The sequence below is a fragment of the Carcharodon carcharias genome, chromosome 15 (assembly GCF_017639515.1).
Source record: "Carcharodon carcharias isolate sCarCar2 chromosome 15, sCarCar2.pri, whole genome shotgun sequence".
NCBI classification, from domain to species: domain Eukaryota; kingdom Metazoa; phylum Chordata; class Chondrichthyes; order Lamniformes; family Lamnidae; genus Carcharodon; species Carcharodon carcharias.
This window is the reverse complement of record NC_054481.1, coordinates 9,573,871-9,591,726: the sequence shown is the minus strand read 5'-3', so window position 1 is coordinate 9,591,726 and position 17,856 is coordinate 9,573,871. Positions and strand designations below refer to the sequence as shown.

At 39.9% G+C, this 17,856-nt stretch overlaps 1 protein-coding gene across 1 annotated transcript in view; it reads left to right on the top strand.

Moving 5' to 3' along the window:
* The window catches only part of dnah3 (dynein axonemal heavy chain 3), a 170,740-nt gene that overhangs the window by 146,850 nt on the left and 6,034 nt on the right, over nt 1-17,856 (top strand). Inside the window, exons 49-55 of the mRNA XM_041206203.1 lie at nt 1,108-1,290; nt 1,859-2,057; nt 5,589-7,730; nt 8,373-8,598; nt 9,437-9,681; nt 9,968-10,084; nt 10,236-10,393. Coding sequence (XP_041062137.1) covers nt 1,108-1,290; nt 1,859-2,057; nt 5,589-7,730; nt 8,373-8,598; nt 9,437-9,681; nt 9,968-10,084; nt 10,236-10,393 — 3,270 coding nt within the window. The remainder of the gene's footprint in view (nt 1-1,107; nt 1,291-1,858; nt 2,058-5,588; nt 7,731-8,372; nt 8,599-9,436; nt 9,682-9,967; nt 10,085-10,235; nt 10,394-17,856) is intronic.

Genomic DNA, 17,856 nt, shown 5'->3' with positions numbered 1-17,856 from the left:
GAGATTGAAGTGCTTTTTAAAAAAATTCATAAAGACAATAAAAAATTTAATGAAACATGTCTCCTCGTGCTGTCGCATGAGATGGGACATGTTTTTAATTCCAAAATAAAGTTTTTAATTTAATGCTTATTTGCTTAAGGAAACCTCATCCCGTAGGTGAGGTTTCCTAAAAATGTAAAGGCCGCTTGGCCGCTTCGCCTGTCCGCCAACCGTAAGGTTGGACAGGCAGCATAGATTTGAATTTAATTAGATTGTTAATGGCCTTAATAGGCCTTTTAATTATCGGCGGGCGCGCAGCCAACTCCAGCGTATGCCCGCCGAATGAAATATTGCGCGAGTGCGCAATTACGTCAGGACATACGCCCGATGTCATCATGTGTCATTTTACGCTCAGGCATGTCGGGCACATGCCTGCACACCAAGTGTAATATTCTGCCCACTGTTTCTGAGCTTCACCTGGTTAGGTGTAATATTTCACTCCCCCTCTTTGAATCCAAGCTACACTAGTTTGTTTAAAGAAAAAAATGCCAATTTCCCCCATGTTTACCTAATTATCATTTTAAACCTAATTCTGTTCCATACATCAAAGCCTCTAGACCAGCTGGCTTTAATCCAATTAAGACACACATACGCACATACATAGACACAGACACCACTAGAACTCTATTTTAAAATAGTTTCCAATGACATTACAGACATTATTATATCTTCTTGACAATAGATGCTACCAGACCTGCTAAGATTTTCCAGCACTTTCTGCTTTTATGTGAGTAGATTACTGGGTGCATTTCTGAATCAATAAAAATCAAAATTGGTGCTTTCTATAACCGGCTGGAAATATGCTCCGTGAGTTTGTTACTTACGTGGTGAAAGTGAAAGTTAATTCTTTTAATTGAGGCAAAGAAACCTTGGGTCTCCCTTATTTTGTACTCTTAAGCAAGGACTGAGAAACTCTTCCGCATCATATTGGATCACTGTACCATCTACTGTTTCAATACAAAATACTCAATTGTATATGTACCACATGAGTATTTTACAAAGCTATTTCCAGTTGCTACCTCGTATTAACAATCAAGTAATATATATCGAATTGTGACTCACCTTTAGGTGTCCGTAATGCAAAAGGAGCTGACAGACCTGCAGCCAGAGTTGATCAAGACTTCTGCTGAGACTGACAACATGATGATAAAAATTGAAGAGGAAACAGTTGAAGTTGATGCTGCAAAGGAGTTGGTTGCAGCAGATGAAGTAGTGGCTAATGAAGCTGCAGCTGCTGCACAAGAAATTAAGGTACAACATAGTGAGCTTTGATTAATTTTTACTAAATTCTTTCACATCAGGTTGATCTTAACTGGGATTTTCCAAATTACCTTCTAGGGTGTTGCTATAATGATGAAAAACGTAATCAAAGGTTAATATAGAACCTGGTTTCTGTGGCTGCTACTTAGTGTTTTAACCCAGTACATTAAACATGATTGTCAAGATGTGCCAATTACATCTGAAGATAAATTAATGGATACTCCATTAACTTAATCAATCAGTTATTACAATAAAACGGTGAATTGTTTTAACTAAGGAATCACTGATAATTTTACTTTGTTTAGTGACATTAGTTAAATATTTTCCAGACTTAATTAAAAGGGATCAACATATTATTGTGGTGGAGGAAGCAAATTGGGGATTGAAATTACATTCTAAGAAAGGAATAGCTGATGAGAAGTATTTGCAGGTGCTCCTGTGTTTGTTGTAGTGAATCTCGTCTTTTTTTCTGCGATATAAGATATTTTACACATCACCAGAAACATATTCTTCAGCTGAATATAATGTTTTACTTTATTTCTTTGGAATGTTTTTGCAGGATGAATGTGAGGGAGATCTTGCAGAAGCCATGCCAGCACTAGAGGCTGCTGTAGCTGCTCTCGATACTTTGAAGCCTGCTGATATCACAGTTGTAAAGACTATGCAAAATCCACCGGGCCCCATAAAGCTGGTGATGGAAAGTATCTGTGTAATAAAAGGGATAAAGCCAGAACGTAAACCAGATCCAACTGGATCAGGTATGGGATTTACTTAATCATGACATTAATTTAAGTCTCTCATCATAACTGTTTTACATTAATGTAACAATAGTTGGAGCCAGGGAAACCTAAGGAATGGATGTCCTGAAAGATCTGATTTGAAACCACTGAGCCAGATCATAAAACTAGACAGCAAAAACTTTGTCTACAGTAGTGATAGCCAAGCTCAGAAGCTTGACACCATCCAGGACAAAGCAGACTGTTTGATTGGCACCCCTTCCACAAACATTCACTTCCTCCACCACCGACAAACAGTGGCAGCATCTACAAAATGCACTGCAGAAACTCACCGAGGCTCCTTCGACAGCACCTTCCAAACCCACAACTGCTACCATTTAGAAGGACAAGGGTAGCAGATACTTGGGAACACCACCAGCTGGAAGTTCCTCTTCAAGCCACTCACCATCCTATCTTGGAAATACATTGTTGTTCCTTCACCAATGCTGGGTCAAAATCCTGGAACACCCTCCTTAACAGCACTGTGGGTGTACCTACACCACAAGGGCTGCAGCAGTTTAAGAAGGCAGCTGTCCACCACCTTCTCAACGGCAATTAGGGATGGGCAATAAATGCTGGCCCAGCCAGCAATGCTCACATCCTGTAAATGAATAATAAAAAATGAAGTTCTAGCATTTGACACAACTATATTGGGGCAGATGTCCAAAAGCTTGGTCAAAGAGGTAGGTTGTAAAGAAAAAAAAAAATTACATTTATATGGTACCTTCCATGACCTTAGGATGTCCCAAAGCACTTTTCAAAAGAGCTTCACTGGCTATAATGTAGTCACTGTTGTATTGTAGGAAACTGAGGAGCCCTAAAGGAAGAAAGAGAGGTAGAGAGATGAAAAGATTCAGGAGTGAATTCCAGAACTTGCAGCTGAAGCTGCAGCTACTAATGGTAAACCAGCTAAAATCGGGGATGCTCAAGAGGCCAGGATTAGAAAAGTGCAAATATTTGAGGCTCTGGAGTTAGAGAAGATGACATAGATAGTGGGGTTGAGGTCATGGATAGATTTGAAAACAGTTACAAGAAGGAAACAGGGCCAACATATTACAGTAAAGACAAAGGGTGGGACCAACAAATCCAGGGAACCCTGGATATTGAGGAATATACAGGATTGGATAAAGAGAAAAAGGGAGGCTTATGGCAGATACCGAGAGCTCAAAACAGCGGAAGCTCTAGAGGATTATAGAATGTGTAGGGGGATCTTAAAAAGGAAATTAGGAGAGCAAAAAGGGGGCATGAAAAAACATTGGCAGGTAAAATAAAGGAAAAATCCCAAGTTATTTTACAAGTACATTAAGAGTAAGAGGATAACTAGGGAAAGAGTAGGGCCCCTTAAGGACCACAGTGGTAATTTGTGTGTCAAGCCGGAAGACGTAGGTAGGGTTCGAAATGAATACTTTGTGTCAGTGTTCACAAGTGAGAGGGACGATGTGGGTATGGAAATCAGCCAGGAAGACTGTGACATAAGTAAAGAAATTAGCATAGAAAGGGAGGAGGCTCTAGGTGGCCTGGCAGGCTTAAAAGTAGATAAATATCCAGGCCCAGATGAAATGAATTCCAGGCCGTTGAGCGAGGCAAGGGAGGAGATAGCGGGGGTGCTGACAATAATTTTCAAAGCCTCTCTGGCCACAGGTGAGGTGCCAGAGGACTGGAGGACAGCCAATGTGGTACTGTTGTTCAAGAAGGGAGGAAGAAGTAAACCAGGGAACTACAGGCCATTTAGTCTAACCTCAGTGGTGGGGAAACTATTGGAAGCAATTCTGAGGGAGGCCATGTTTGACCAATTTGATTGAATTTTTCGAAGTGGTGACCAGGTGTGTAAATGAGGGCAATGCATTTGATGTTGTCTACTTGGATTTCAGCAAGGCTTTTGATAAGGTCCCGCATGGGAGACTGGTAATGAAGGTAAGAGCCCATGGGATCCAAGGCAATTTGGCAAATTGGATCCAGAATTGGCTGAGTGGCAGGAAGCAGAGGGGTGTTTTTGTGACTGGATGCCTGTGTCCAGTGGGGTTCCACAGGGCTTGGTGTTGGGTCCCTTGCTGTTTGTGGTATATATAAACAATTTAGACTTGGATGTAGGAGGGTTGATCAGTAAGTTCGCAGATGACATGAAAATTGGTGGGGTGGTAAATAGGAGGATAATCTTAGATTATAGGAGGATGCAGACGGGCTGGTCAGATGGGCTGATCAGTGGCAAATAGAATTTAATCCGGATAAGTGTGAGGTGATGCACTTGGGCAGGACAAACAAGGCATGGGAATACACGATGAATGGTAGGACCCTGGGAAGTACAGAGGATCAGAGGGACCTTGATGTGCATGTCCACCAGTCCCTTAAGGTAGCGGGACAAGTAGTTGAGGTTGCTAAGAAGACATATGACACTTGCCTTTATTAGCCGAGGCATAGAATATAAGAGCAGGGAGGTTATGCTGGCACTGATTAAAACGCTGGTTAGGCCACAGCTAGAGTATTGTCTGCAGTTCTGGAATCTGCATTACAGGAAGGATGTGATTGCATTAGAGAGAGTACAGTGGAGATTTACCAGGATGTTGCCTGGGCTGGAGAGTTTTAGTTATGAGGAGAGATTGGATAGACTGGGGTTATTTTCCCTGGAGCAGAGGAGATTGAGGCGGGACATGATTGAAGTGCATAAAATTTTGAGGGGCATAGATAGGGTAGACAGGAAGGAACTTTTCCCCTTGATGGAGGATTCAATAACCAGGGGGCATAGATTTAAGGTCAGGGGCTGGAGGTTTAGAGGGGATGTGAGGAAGAATTTTTTCACCCAGAGGGTGGTGGGAATCTGGAACTCTCTGCCTGAAAGGGTGGTAGAGGCAGAAACCCTCATAACATTTAAGAAGTATTTGGATGTGCACTTGTGATACCATGGCAGACAAGGCTATGGGCCTAGTGCTAGAAAATGGGATTAGAATAGTTAGGTACTTGTTTGACCCATGCAGACTTGATGGGCCGAAGGGCCTTCTTCTGTGCTGTAGACCTCTATGACTCTATATTGGGAGAAAAAAAAGACTTGCATTTATATAGTGCCTTTCATGAACACTGGATGCCTCAAAGTGCTTTACAAGTGGCTCACCACATGCGGATTATGCTTCTATTTTATCCTGTAAATTATGAACAGTGTCAATACCTGAGGTGGTGGCTGTGAGTGTGAAGGCGAGTGACAGTGTTTCTGCTCCATCATTGTCTTCCCATTATTCAACTTTTCGCTCTTCGATTGGAGTGGCAAATATACATCTGTCTAAAAAGAGTTTGCAATATAGGTGATTCTAAAAACACTTACCTCAAGACATATTTCTCTGACACCTTGTAATAGTAATATATTTATTTGCATAAATACAGATTAAGATTTTGATTATTGTATTTAAATGATCTCTCAAGTTGAAACAAGCTGAAAGTATTGCAACAGATGAAGACCAAAAGTATTTAAAAGAATGATTTGTAGTATTAGTATTTAGTATTTTTTTCTTAATTTTCACACAGGTAAAATGATTGAGGATTATTGGGGCCCATCTAAGAAAATTCTTGGCGACCTTAAATTCCTTGAAAGCCTGAAGGCGTTTGACAAGGACAACATTCCACCTGCTGTCATGAAAAGAATCAGGGAAAGGTTTATAGACCATCCAGACTTTCAGCCGGCTGTTATTAAAAATGTATCATCTGCCTGTGAAGGTTTGTGTAAATGGGTTAGAGCCATGGAAGTGTATGAACGCGTCATAAAGGTGGTTGGTCCAAAACGTGAGCGGCTGAGGATAGCCGAAGAGGAATTTGCTGTCCAGATGGAGATGTTGAATGTTAAACGAGCAGAGTTAAAAGCTTTGGAGGACAAACTGCAAGCATTGAATGATGACTTTGAAATTATGAATAACAGGAAGAAGGATTTAGAAGACAGCATAGAACTCTGCTCACAGAAACTTGTACGTGCTGAAAAACTGATAGGTGGACTTGGTGGAGAGAAGGACAGGTGGACTGAAGCTGCTCGACTTTTAGGAATAAAGTACAAAGATCTAACTGGTGATGTGCTTCTGTCATCAGGCACCGTAGCCTATTTAGGGGCTTTCACAGTTGATTATCGTCATGAATGCCAAAGTGAGTGGCACGTCTTATGTAAAGAGAAGTTAATCCCATGTTCAGATGTCTTTTCCCTGAATGGCATATTAGGAGATCCTGTAAAAATCCGCGCTTGGCAAATTGCCGGGCTGCCAGTTGATGCTTTTTCTATTGACAATGGGATAATTACATCAAACTCGAGAAGGTGGCCCTTAATGATTGATCCTCAAGGTCAAGCAAACAAATGGATCAAAAATATGGAGAAAGCCAACAGACTTGGAGTAATAAAGTTATCAGACACAAATTATGTAAGGACGTTAGAAAATTCCATCCAGTTTGGCACACCACTCTTATTAGAAAATATTGGTGAAGAGCTAGATCCCATGCTTAAACCAGTACTGCTGAAACAAACATATAAGCAACAGGGAGTAGAGGTCATGAAGTTAGGGGAAAATGTAATTGAGTATTCACATGACTTCAAATTCTACATTACCACTCGTTTAAGAAACCCACACTACCTCCCAGAAGTAGCAGTAAAAGTTTGTCTGTTAAACTTCATGATTACACCACTGGGCCTTGAAGACCAATTGCTAGGAATTGTAGCTGCCAAAGAAAAGCCTGAGTTGGAAGAAAAGAAGAACATGTTGATCGTGGAGAGTGCACAGAACAAAAAGCAACTTAAGGAGATAGAGGACAAAATTCTTGAAGTCTTGTCTTCATCACAGGGAAATATCCTAGAAGATGAAACTGCCATTAAAGTGCTATCTTCTTCTAAACTGCTTTCAGAGGAAATATCTCAAAAGCAACAAATTGCAACTGCAACAGAGAAAGAAATAGATATCACACGAATGGGTTACAAGCCTGTTGCAGTACACTCATCTATTATCTTCTTCTGCATCTCTGACTTGGCTCACATTGAACCGATGTATCAGTACTCACTAATTTGGTTCATTACCTTGTATGTGCAGTCAATTGCAAACAGTAAGAAGAGTGAAAATGTGGCTAAAAGAATTTTAGCCATAATGGAACACTTCACATTGAGCATCTATAACAATGTTTGTCGTTCTCTGTTTGAAAAGGACAAACTACTTTTTTCACTGCTTCTTAATGTGGGGATATTGAAAGGTAAAGGAGAAATCGATGAAGAGCTATGGCGTTTTCTGCTAAGTGGTGGTGTGGCTCTTGACAATCCATATCCCAATCCAGCTCCTGAATGGCTATCAGACAAATGCTGGTCAGAGATTGTCCGAGCGTCTAATCTGACAAACCTGTATGGATTTATGGATCATGTGATTGACAATATAGAAAAGTGGAAAAACATTTATGATTCTGCAAAACCTCATGAAGAAGCACTTCCAGATGAATGGAGTTCCTTAAAAGGAATGGATCACTTGGTTGTTATCAGATGCTTTAGACCAGACAAAATTATTCCAGCAGTGCAGCAATTCATTGCTAACACAATGGGAAAGATATTTGTTGAACCTCCAACGTTTGATCTTGGTGGTAGTTACAATGATTCCCATTGCTGTGCACCTTTGATATTTATTCTTTCCCCTGGAGCTGATCCCATGGCAGGTAAACAGATTAGTTGAATCATTAATCCATTAACTGTTACACTTTTGGATAAACAATGAAGTCAAATTAAAAGAAGACATATTTTAGTCTTAATCTAACAGTTATGATTTCTTTATACTGGTATGTAATATTGAACAATGTAAATTAGCAAATTGTAATTTATACTAATGCAAAAATTGTTTGGAACAAATGGTATAAATGCTTGATGTAGTAGCATGTTGTGTATTCATTTTTAAGTTTCCCCTGCTTTTAAGAAGGACTTTCATTCTTTTCTGGTGTTTTGGCTTGAATGATAACTTCCACTTCTGATTATTTTGGGGACGAATTTCCTCAGGGCTTCTACTGTTTTTCTGCTATACTCACGGTCAAAATGCCACGGAAACTCCAAACAATATAAAGGTCTTACCCAGTTTTTTGAGATTTCCACAACTCTTCCACAAAAGCTGTGCAAATGAGGGGATCTCCATGGAAATTCATCCCGTTTACTTATACTGTTCATGTTTTGGTGTCATCCACTTGTGTGCTGTACAGTTGGGAAAAAGCAGTGAAAAATCTTACCAATTTTCAAACATTGTGAAATGTTTGTGGCAGAGTACAGTTTCTAGCTGTTATGTTCATGAATGTTTTATTCCATGCTCACAGGCTTGCTTAAGTTTGCAGAAGATGTTGGCATGGGTGGAGAAAACACTCAAACAATATCACTTGGTCAGGGCCAGGGACCTATTGCTGCACAAATGATAGACGGTGCAATTCAAAGTGGATCCTGGGTCGTATTGCAGAACTGCCACCTTGCAACTAGCTGGATGCCTACTTTGGAGAAAATCTGTGAGGAGGTGATTATACCAGAAAACACCAAAAAGAACTTCAGGTCCAAATTTTTCTAATTCTGTTGAATATTCATGATTTAATATTGGTTATTACTTTCATAAATGTAAACACACTTTTTCCTGTAAATCGTGGCGCTAATCCGGTGCCTAAAAGATCTATTGCATTGGTTTTTACCTTCTGCCACAATTCTTGGCCAACTGGGTTAGATTTTAGAAAAATGAGATGTGAGCTAGCAGAGGTGAGGTGGAAGGTGAAATTGATATTCAGGACTGTAGGACAACAGTGCGTTTTTAAAAAAATAAATAGCAAAGAAAGAACTTGCATTCATTTGAGGAAGTACAAATGCGAGGAGTTGAAAATTAGACCTTTATTTGAACATTGCAGACTACGTACAGCTCATCATGCTAGTTAGTAGCGTTGAAAACTATGAATGCTGGAACAGTGTAAATAGAAGCAATCTGTTTCAAGTTGTTGAAAGTTCTATTGTTCAGGCTGATCACAGGTTTATCATTTTATGACTTCAGTAACCATCTGTTTGCCTGATCTTCCAGATCTGAGGAAACACTTCAGTAGTGTTACATATAATTTATCTAGTTAGCATAGTTGATTTATGCCTTAAAATGTCCTGAGTATAATTCCATTGGCCACAGATCAGGCATAATCTTGAATGGTGGGAACAGGCTTGAAGGGCTAAATGGCCTACTCTGCTCTGTGTCCATTATTAATGGCAGTGATATAAACTTTAGCTTGTGATTTTGGAATGCCATAGAGATATATATTCTAAAGATGCAGATTATTCTCTCTTTGTTGTATGAATTACTTCATAATATTTTATGATACTTGTGTCATGTGCCAATTAAAAAGGCGTATCTTTTCAGATTGTGGCTGACCAGTTACCCTTCAGACAAGTTTCCTGTCAGTATTCTTCAAAATGGTGTAAAGATGACAAATGAGCCTCCAAAGGGCCTCAGGGCAAATATGCTACGTTCATATCTAAACGATCCAATCTCAGATACTACCTTCTTCAAAAGTTGTGATAAACCTGAAATCTGGGAAAAACTTCTATTTGGGCTTTGCTTTTTTCATGCTCTAGTGCAAGAGAGGAGGAACTTTGGTCCTTTAGGTGAGCCTCCAATATTACAGAAATAGATCATTAAAGATATCTTCACAGGATAATGTAGTTTATAATTTTAAAATATTTGTGCCAAATATGTATTTCCCCAAGATAGATAAATTAACATATTCTAGTATCTAAACTGTATATTGTCAATTGTTTATGTAATGTTCAAACCAGATGTAAAGAAATTAATATTTATTGGTTTTAAGCATTTAAATCTTTAGGGTGTAATATGAATTCAATCTTTACCACCATAGATATTTTATTGCTTTGCAATACAACTTTTTAACAGGTTGGAATATCCCTTATGAATTTAATGAGTCTGATCTGCGAATAAGCATGAGACAGATCCATATGTTTCTGAATGAATATGAAGAGGTACCATTAGAAGCTCTAACATACTTAACAGGTACACAATTACAATTGATAATTCAGTTCCTTCACTGATATTAATTAAAGTATCTTAATTGGTTGAAAGTTTATTTTAAACAATAAGATTGGTGACGTTATTGTCATCCTACAGATTTCATCAAACTTTGTGTATTTCTTAATTCCTAAAGGTGAATGTAACTATGGAGGTAGAGTTACAGATGACAAAGACAGGCGTTTGCTTTTGTCTCTTCTATCTATTATATACAATAAGGACCTAATATACCAAGACAAATATGGGCTTACACCTGGTGAAATTTACTATGTCCCACCACATGGTTCATATCAGGTAAGCAATTCATTGAATGAATTTTCCTATCTACTCAAACTTGAGGAAAACCTTTAGGAAAGGGGTTCTGGTTTTTCTTAGTTACACATCATAATTTTATAATGTAGTGTTCCTGTCTGCCTTTCCTTCCTCAGATTAGCAAGTGTGTAGATTGGCACTGTAAAGTAAAATCATTCCTTTCCTTGTGCTATAATGTAATTGAGGAGGAAAAGGTGGGCAATTCTGTACTGTTTTAAATACCTCCTTAGGATCAGTCACTCCCATGATCTGAACATTTGTGGGAGTTGATGCAGTGCACTACTTGCACAATAGCACAACCTAGGGATGTAAAGAAAGAATGAATTTACATTCATAGAGCACATTTGGTATCTCAAAGTGCTTCCCAGCTGATGATGTATGTGCTGTAGTTACTGTGTAATTTTGTACAGAATGTGCAGAAAATGTAACAATAACAGTTCCTTGCAATCTGAACTTGTATCTTTCACGTGTACCTCCCTTCAATCTCCATGTAGTCAGCATAGGCTCAGTGGTAGCATGCTCATCTGAGTCAGAGATTGTGGGTTCAGATGACACTCTCGACACTTCAACACAAAATCTAGGTTGACACTCCAGTGCAATACTGAGGGGGTGCTGCACTGTCAAAGTTGTCTACTTTTGGATGAGAATCAAACCGAGGCCTCATCTGCTCCCTCAGCTGGATGTGAAAGATCCCATGGAACTATTTAAAAAAAAGAAAATCCTCCCTAGTGTTCTGGTTAATATTTGTTCAACCAATGTCACTAAAGCATACTGTTTTGTCTCCAGAGCACTTTGTGGGAATTTATGTTGAACAAATTGGCTGCCATGTTTCCAACATTACAACAGTGACTACGTTTTAAAAATACTTAATTGGCTGTAGATTGCTTTGGGACACCTGGAGATTGTCAGAGGTGCTATACAAACATGATTTCTTAATTTCCACCAGAGGACCAAACACAGATGAGTGAAGTTTGGTTTGAATTGTCCCTAAACTGTCAAGTTACCTTTCATTATCCCCAGGTTCAGGTGGCTCAACTAATAGCTAAAACACGCCTCTGCCAGCCCAGCTGTCCTGTAAACTTAAGTTAAAGCTTGCTTTAAAAATAATTGCAGTGGTTATTTTACCACCACCACCTTCACAAGGGCAATTAGGGATGGGCAATAAATGCTGGCCTAGCTAGCGACACCCACATCCCATGAATGAATAAAAGGAACTAATTTTTACATAATTTCCTTGGGAAAATATTTTTTTTAAATCCAGAGATGTGACAACAGGTAATATGCAAATGTTACACTCTTGGTCAAAAATAGGGTGTAAAGATAAGCTCAGCAGCTACAGGTTAGTCAGTTTAACCTCAGTGGGTGGGGAATCTTTTCGAAGCGATAATTCAGGACAAAATGAATAGTCACCTGGGAAATGCGGATTAATTAAGGAAAGCCAGCATTGATGTGCTAAGGGCAAATTGTGTTTAATTAACTTGCTTTAGTTTTTTTATGGGAGAACAGTGAGGGTTATTAAGGGTAATGTTGATTTTGGGTACATGGACTTGAAAAAGACATTTGATAAAGTGCCGCACAACAGACTTGGGAGCAAAGTTAGAGTTTATGGTATAAAAGGGACAGTAGCAACATGGATACAAAATTGGCTGAGTGACAGAAATCAAAGTAGTGATGAATGGCTGTTTTTCAGACTGGAGGAAGTTTTTTAATGGAGTTCCCCTGGAATCGGTGTTGGTACCCCTGATCTTCCTAATATACATTATGGCTGAGACCTTGGTGTACAGGGCACAATTTCAAAATTTGCGAATTATATGAAACTTAGAAGTATTGTAAACCATGAGGAGGATAGTGTAGACATAGACGGGTTCAAGAAATGGGCAGACAAGTGACGGATGAAATTTAATGCAGAGAAGCATGAAATGTTTCATTTTGGTAGGAAGAATGCAGAGACACAACATAAAATAACAGGCATTGAAATGTTTCTTCACTTCTTAACAATTAAGAATACACACACACATACACACATCTGCTTTATCTGCTTCTGAACCCCAGCTTCCTGTATAAAAAAACAGAAGGTTTCTTTATTTCTTATTTTACATCAGAGGGCAATACATCCCGGACTTAGCACACCCTGCTGGCAGGTTTTATATAACAATTCTTTTTAACTAAAATGTTCTTTTACAAAAAAAGCATTTAACATTAAACACAAACTCCTCCCCCTTTTGCCAGGAACAAATCAGTCAGATAGTTGGCAGACTCGCTTTGGTCTAGAGAGGAGTGTTGGCTTAGGTATCTGTTTGTTTGTTTAGAAATAGGAGGATCTGCTGTTCCACTTGTTTCTGTTCAGGTTCAACAGTTGCAGCTACAGGTTTGTCAGTTGAGTCAAGTCGGGTTTCACCAACTGCAGCAGATGTTTCCCAAAAATATTCCACTGGAGATCCCTGGAAATTTGGTTCCTTGCATTTGACTTCTCTAACCTGGTCAGATTCCACAGGAAGGTTCAACATCACAGGTCAGCTGTCTTGGATGCATGATGATTCTTGCCAGGAGCCACTTTGGTGTCCCATAGTAATTTTGAACCTAAATAGACTGATCCAGATTAAACTCATGAGCTGGTTTACTTGTGTCATGTGACCTTTTCTGATCAAGTTGCCTTGAACCCATCTTTCCTTTCAAACCCGGACACAGTAAATCCATTCTTGTACGCACTCGTCTTCCAAACATCAGCTCAGCAGGAGATACTCCTGTTGTTGCATGTGGAGTGTTACAATACATCAAAAAGTTCTTCAGCTTCAACTTCCAGTCCTCCCCTTCAATATGGCCGTTTTGAATGTATGGACAAAGTGCTCCGCTTCACCATTTGAGGATGGGTGGTAAGGCGAGATGAGAATCTGCTTGATCCCATTGTTTATCAGGAATGTTTGAAATTCACATGATGTGAACTGTGTGCCATTGTCAGACACAATCTGCTCTGGCAATACAAAAGTAGTGAACACATTCTGGAGAGCATCAATGACCTTTGCTGAAGTAGTCGACTTCATGGGAATAACGAGGCTACTTTGTGTGGGCATCCACCACAATCAGGAACGTGTGTCCAAGAAGTGGTCCGGCAAAGTCCACATGAAGTCTCTGCCATGGGTGGTCAGGCCAAGCCCACGGATGTAATGGGGCAGATGCGGCCGAAGATTTCATTTCTTGGCATGGAAGGCAATCACTTGACCATGCCTTCGATGTCTTTATCCAAGTGTGGCCATCATACATGTAGACGAGCCAATGCTTTCATTTTGATGATTCCCATGTGACTGAGATGAAGTTCTTCTAACACTCATGTTTGGAATTTTGGAGGAATAACAACTCTGGTTCCCCATAACAAACAACCACCTTGCAGAGTCAGCTCAAATCTACACATGTGGTAATGTTTAAGCTGTCGTCACTTCTTGAGGTACACACCAATCCTTCTGTGTGTGCAGGTAAATTTTGGAGAGCACAACATCCCTCTTCGTTTCAAGTCGAATTTGATTCGCTTTAACGGGTAACTTGTCTATCTGGTTCACATTGAAAGCAATGACTTCACTTCAGGTTGTGGAGTTGTGGTGCATTTCCATGATTCTCAGTAGAGTGAAATGTAATCTCGTACTGGTAAGCAGATAAGATCAGTGCCCACCGTTGTAGGCATGTAGCGGCAAGTGTTGGGGTTTGTAACTTCGAGCTAAGCAACCAGGTCAAAGGCTTGTGGTCTGTAATTAATGTGAATTTACACCCATACAAGTATTGGTGGAACTTCTTGCCTCCATGGATTAGTCCAAGAGCTTCCTTCTCAATGTGTATAATTTTGTTCTGCCTTGGACAGTGTCCATGAGGCGAATGCAATGGGCTTTTCACTGCCATCAGGAAATGTGTGGGAGATGACAGCTCCAACACCATATCCAGATGCATCACAAGCCAGACTGACAGGCAACTTTTCATTGAAATGTGCCAGGACTTTAGCAGAAGTGAGCTCTTCCTTGAAACTCTCCTGATGGACTTGTGACCAATCGCATTTTGCATTCTTCTTTAGCTGCTGCCTTGGTAGCCAAACTGGAAATGAACTTGCTGTATTCACAAATCCCAAAAATGAAGGAAGCTCCTTAAGATTTTTGGGCTGTGGTGCATTCACCACTGCCTCCACCTTTCTGGGTGAGGTTGAGAGGCCAGTTTCATTGATCAAATGTCCCAGGTACGCCACTGAGGGTTTTAGGAACAAGCATTTGGATTCCTTACAGCGGGTGCCACATTTTTACAGTCTACTCTGGATTCTGCCTAGGTTCTCTGAATGAGTTGGGAGGTTTTTCCCGGTGATGAGCCCTCTTGGAAGCATATACCAGGGAGGCCTTGCAGTATTTAGTCCATGGCCTGCTGGAATAAGGCCGGTGATGATGCGATTCCAAATGGTAGTCATTTATATTGATATAGACCTCAGTGTGTGCTGATGGTTGTATGCTTTCTGGAATCTTCACTCAGCTACATTTGCAAAAATGCCTGTGATAGGTCAAGCTTTGTGAATAATTCACCTCCATTCAGAGCAGTGAACAGGTCCTCAATTTTTAGTAGCGGGTGCTGATGCACATCCAGGAAAGGATTAATGGTGATTTTATAGTCACCACATATTCTGACAGACCTGTCATCCTTCACTACTGGTTATATTGTAGCTGCCCACTCTGCATAATCAACTTGTTCAATTATCTGAAAATTTTCAAGTCTTTCTAGCTCCTGCTCGATTTTGTCACATTGAGTAGGGAACTGAACATGGTTTGAAGAACCTTGGAGAAGCTTCGGCCTTCACAGCAAGTTTGGCTTCAATGTCTTTAATAACTTCAAGACCTTCTTTGAAGACATCAGTAGGCTTGTCTCAACAAGGACTGCAACATGGGGTTGCAACGCACTTTATTTTATTCCAGTCCTTCCTAATTTCTTTTAGCCAGTTTCTGCCTAGAAGCAATGGATGATCCCCTGTCACAATGATAAGTGGCAACCTTGCTGTTTTTCCAAATATATTCACAGGCTCACCAGTGTAGATTCTAAGCTGAAGGACGGTTTTCTCCAATGGACATTTCTTGAAAATTTTCTCCTATGTCTTCTCTGAAGTAATAGAAACAGATATTCCACTGTCAATCTCCATTTCAACCATTTTACCATTTAAGGCAATGCCAACTTTTAGTCCTTCAACTAGTTTCAGATCAGACTGAATGCAATACAATTGCTCTTCTGCATTGCCACTGTTAAGTTTCACCTTCTGTCTCATCTGGACTTGCATTATTTTTGTATTTTGTTTCCAAGTAATACACCTTTTTAAACAGCCTGTTTATTTTCAAGCGCGACTTGCCTGTGTGCTCGTGATGCCCTTTTCTTGGTGGTACTGCTTTACTGTGACCAGCCCTTTGATCTACATGCATGCTGTATGTGTCCTTTATTTCCACATTAGCAACAATCAGTGGTTTTCCACTACAGGCGTCTGCATTGTGCTCTATTCCATTACAGCGGTAACATGTTTGAAAGTGAGTAAACCTTGACTTTACTATTTTAACTTCGGCATTATTAGAATGCACTTTCAAATCACCTGCTTGTTTCTCTACCATTTCTATGCTTTGTGCAATCTCGAACGCTTTCTTCAGTGTTAACTCTTGCTCCACTAACAATCTACGCTGAATTCTTTCATTTCTTAGACCACGAACCAAGCGATCACGCAGCACTCCTTCCAGGTAACCTTTAAAGTCACAATGTTCGGCTAATTTTCTTAACTCAGCCAGGAACTGGGAAACTGGCTTCTTTGAAACTTGAATCTCTCAGCAATAATTGCTGGTTTGGGATCAAAGTGCTTTTTCTAAAATGTCCATAAGGTCTTTAAAGCTTTTATCTGCTGGCTTGTCAGGAGCAGTGAGATTTTTCAAACTTTAAGACCCCTAATAATGATCTCACTCTCACACACACACACTACCTGGTGAACCCCAGCGTCCTGTGTAACAAAGCAGAATGTTCCTTCATTCCTTCTACATCAGAGAGCAATACACCCTACTGGCAGGTTTTTTATGTAACACTTTTTAACTAAAATGCCCTTTTACAAAAAATCATTAATTAAGCACAAACATCACTGGTACAATTCTAAAAGGGGTGCTGGAGCAGAGGGACCCGAGTGTATAAGTACATAAAGTATTGAAGGTGGTAGGACAGGTTGAGAGAGCGGTTAATAAAGCATACTGGGCTTTATCAATAGGGGCATTGAGTACACAAACGTAAAGAAGTTATGTTAAACCTGTATAAAACACTCATTCAGCCTCAACTGGAGTATTGCATCATCATGCTTTAGGAAGGATGTTAAGGCATTAGAGAGGGTGCAGAAAGATTCATAAGAATGGTTCCAGGGATGAGGAACTTACCTATATATATTAGAGAAGTTTGGACTGTTCTCCTTGGAAAAGAGGAAGTTGAGAGATTTGATAAGAGGTATTCAAGTCATGAGGGAGAAACTGTTCCTATTGGCGGAAGGATCGAGAAGCAGAGGGCTCAGATTTAAGGTAATTAACAAAAGAAGCAATGGCGAGATGAGGAAAAACCTTTCCACATAGCAAGCGGTTAGGATCTGAATGCACTGCCTGTGTGTAGTAGAGGTAGGGTCATTTGAGGTTTTCAAAGGGAATTGGATCATTACCTGAAAAGGAAACATTTGCACGACTATTGGGAAAAGGGGAGCGGCACTAAGAAAATTGTTCCTTCAGAGAGCCAGCACAGACATGATGGGCTAAAATAGCCTCCTTCTGTGCTGTAACCATCCTATGATTCTATACAACTACAATTTTGAATTATTAGCACTGTTATCCAGTTGATCCATTACATTTGATACTAAAATCTACATTTAAAAGTGTAGTTTTAGTAAAGAGCATGTCACAAGTGGAGAAGGATGCAGGTTTAAGTCCTACCCTGCTTAGCTCTGATCCTTGCTGTATTGAGTGGAATTGAACTACAGGAATCTCCCTGCAGAGCACAAGAAAAATTGGAAGGGAGATTCACATGCCCATATTTTCCCTTGTTTCTGGTAGTGCCTGTGGAACAGGCCATTTGTACAAGCCTTAGGTCAAGTAGTTAAATAGAGGATTACAATGCTCCATAAATATCCCATAAAAATAATGTATACAAACACAAGAGAAGTTTGCAAACCATGAATGTAAGAAATGGGATAGTGCCAAGGCATGGCTCTTTGGCAGACCAGCAAGTGAAATTTCCCGTCTGGGAAATGTACTAATTTTGTCTAATGTGTCTATGTCAAGAAGACCAAAAGGGGAAAAATCTATTGAGGGGGAGTGAATATTAGAAGGTAACAAAGCTGTTTCAGTTACTTGGTTATCCTTTATTTTAAGTAGTAGTGTGTGCCTCTATTTGAATGCCTTTAATGATTTAATTTTCACTTTTCA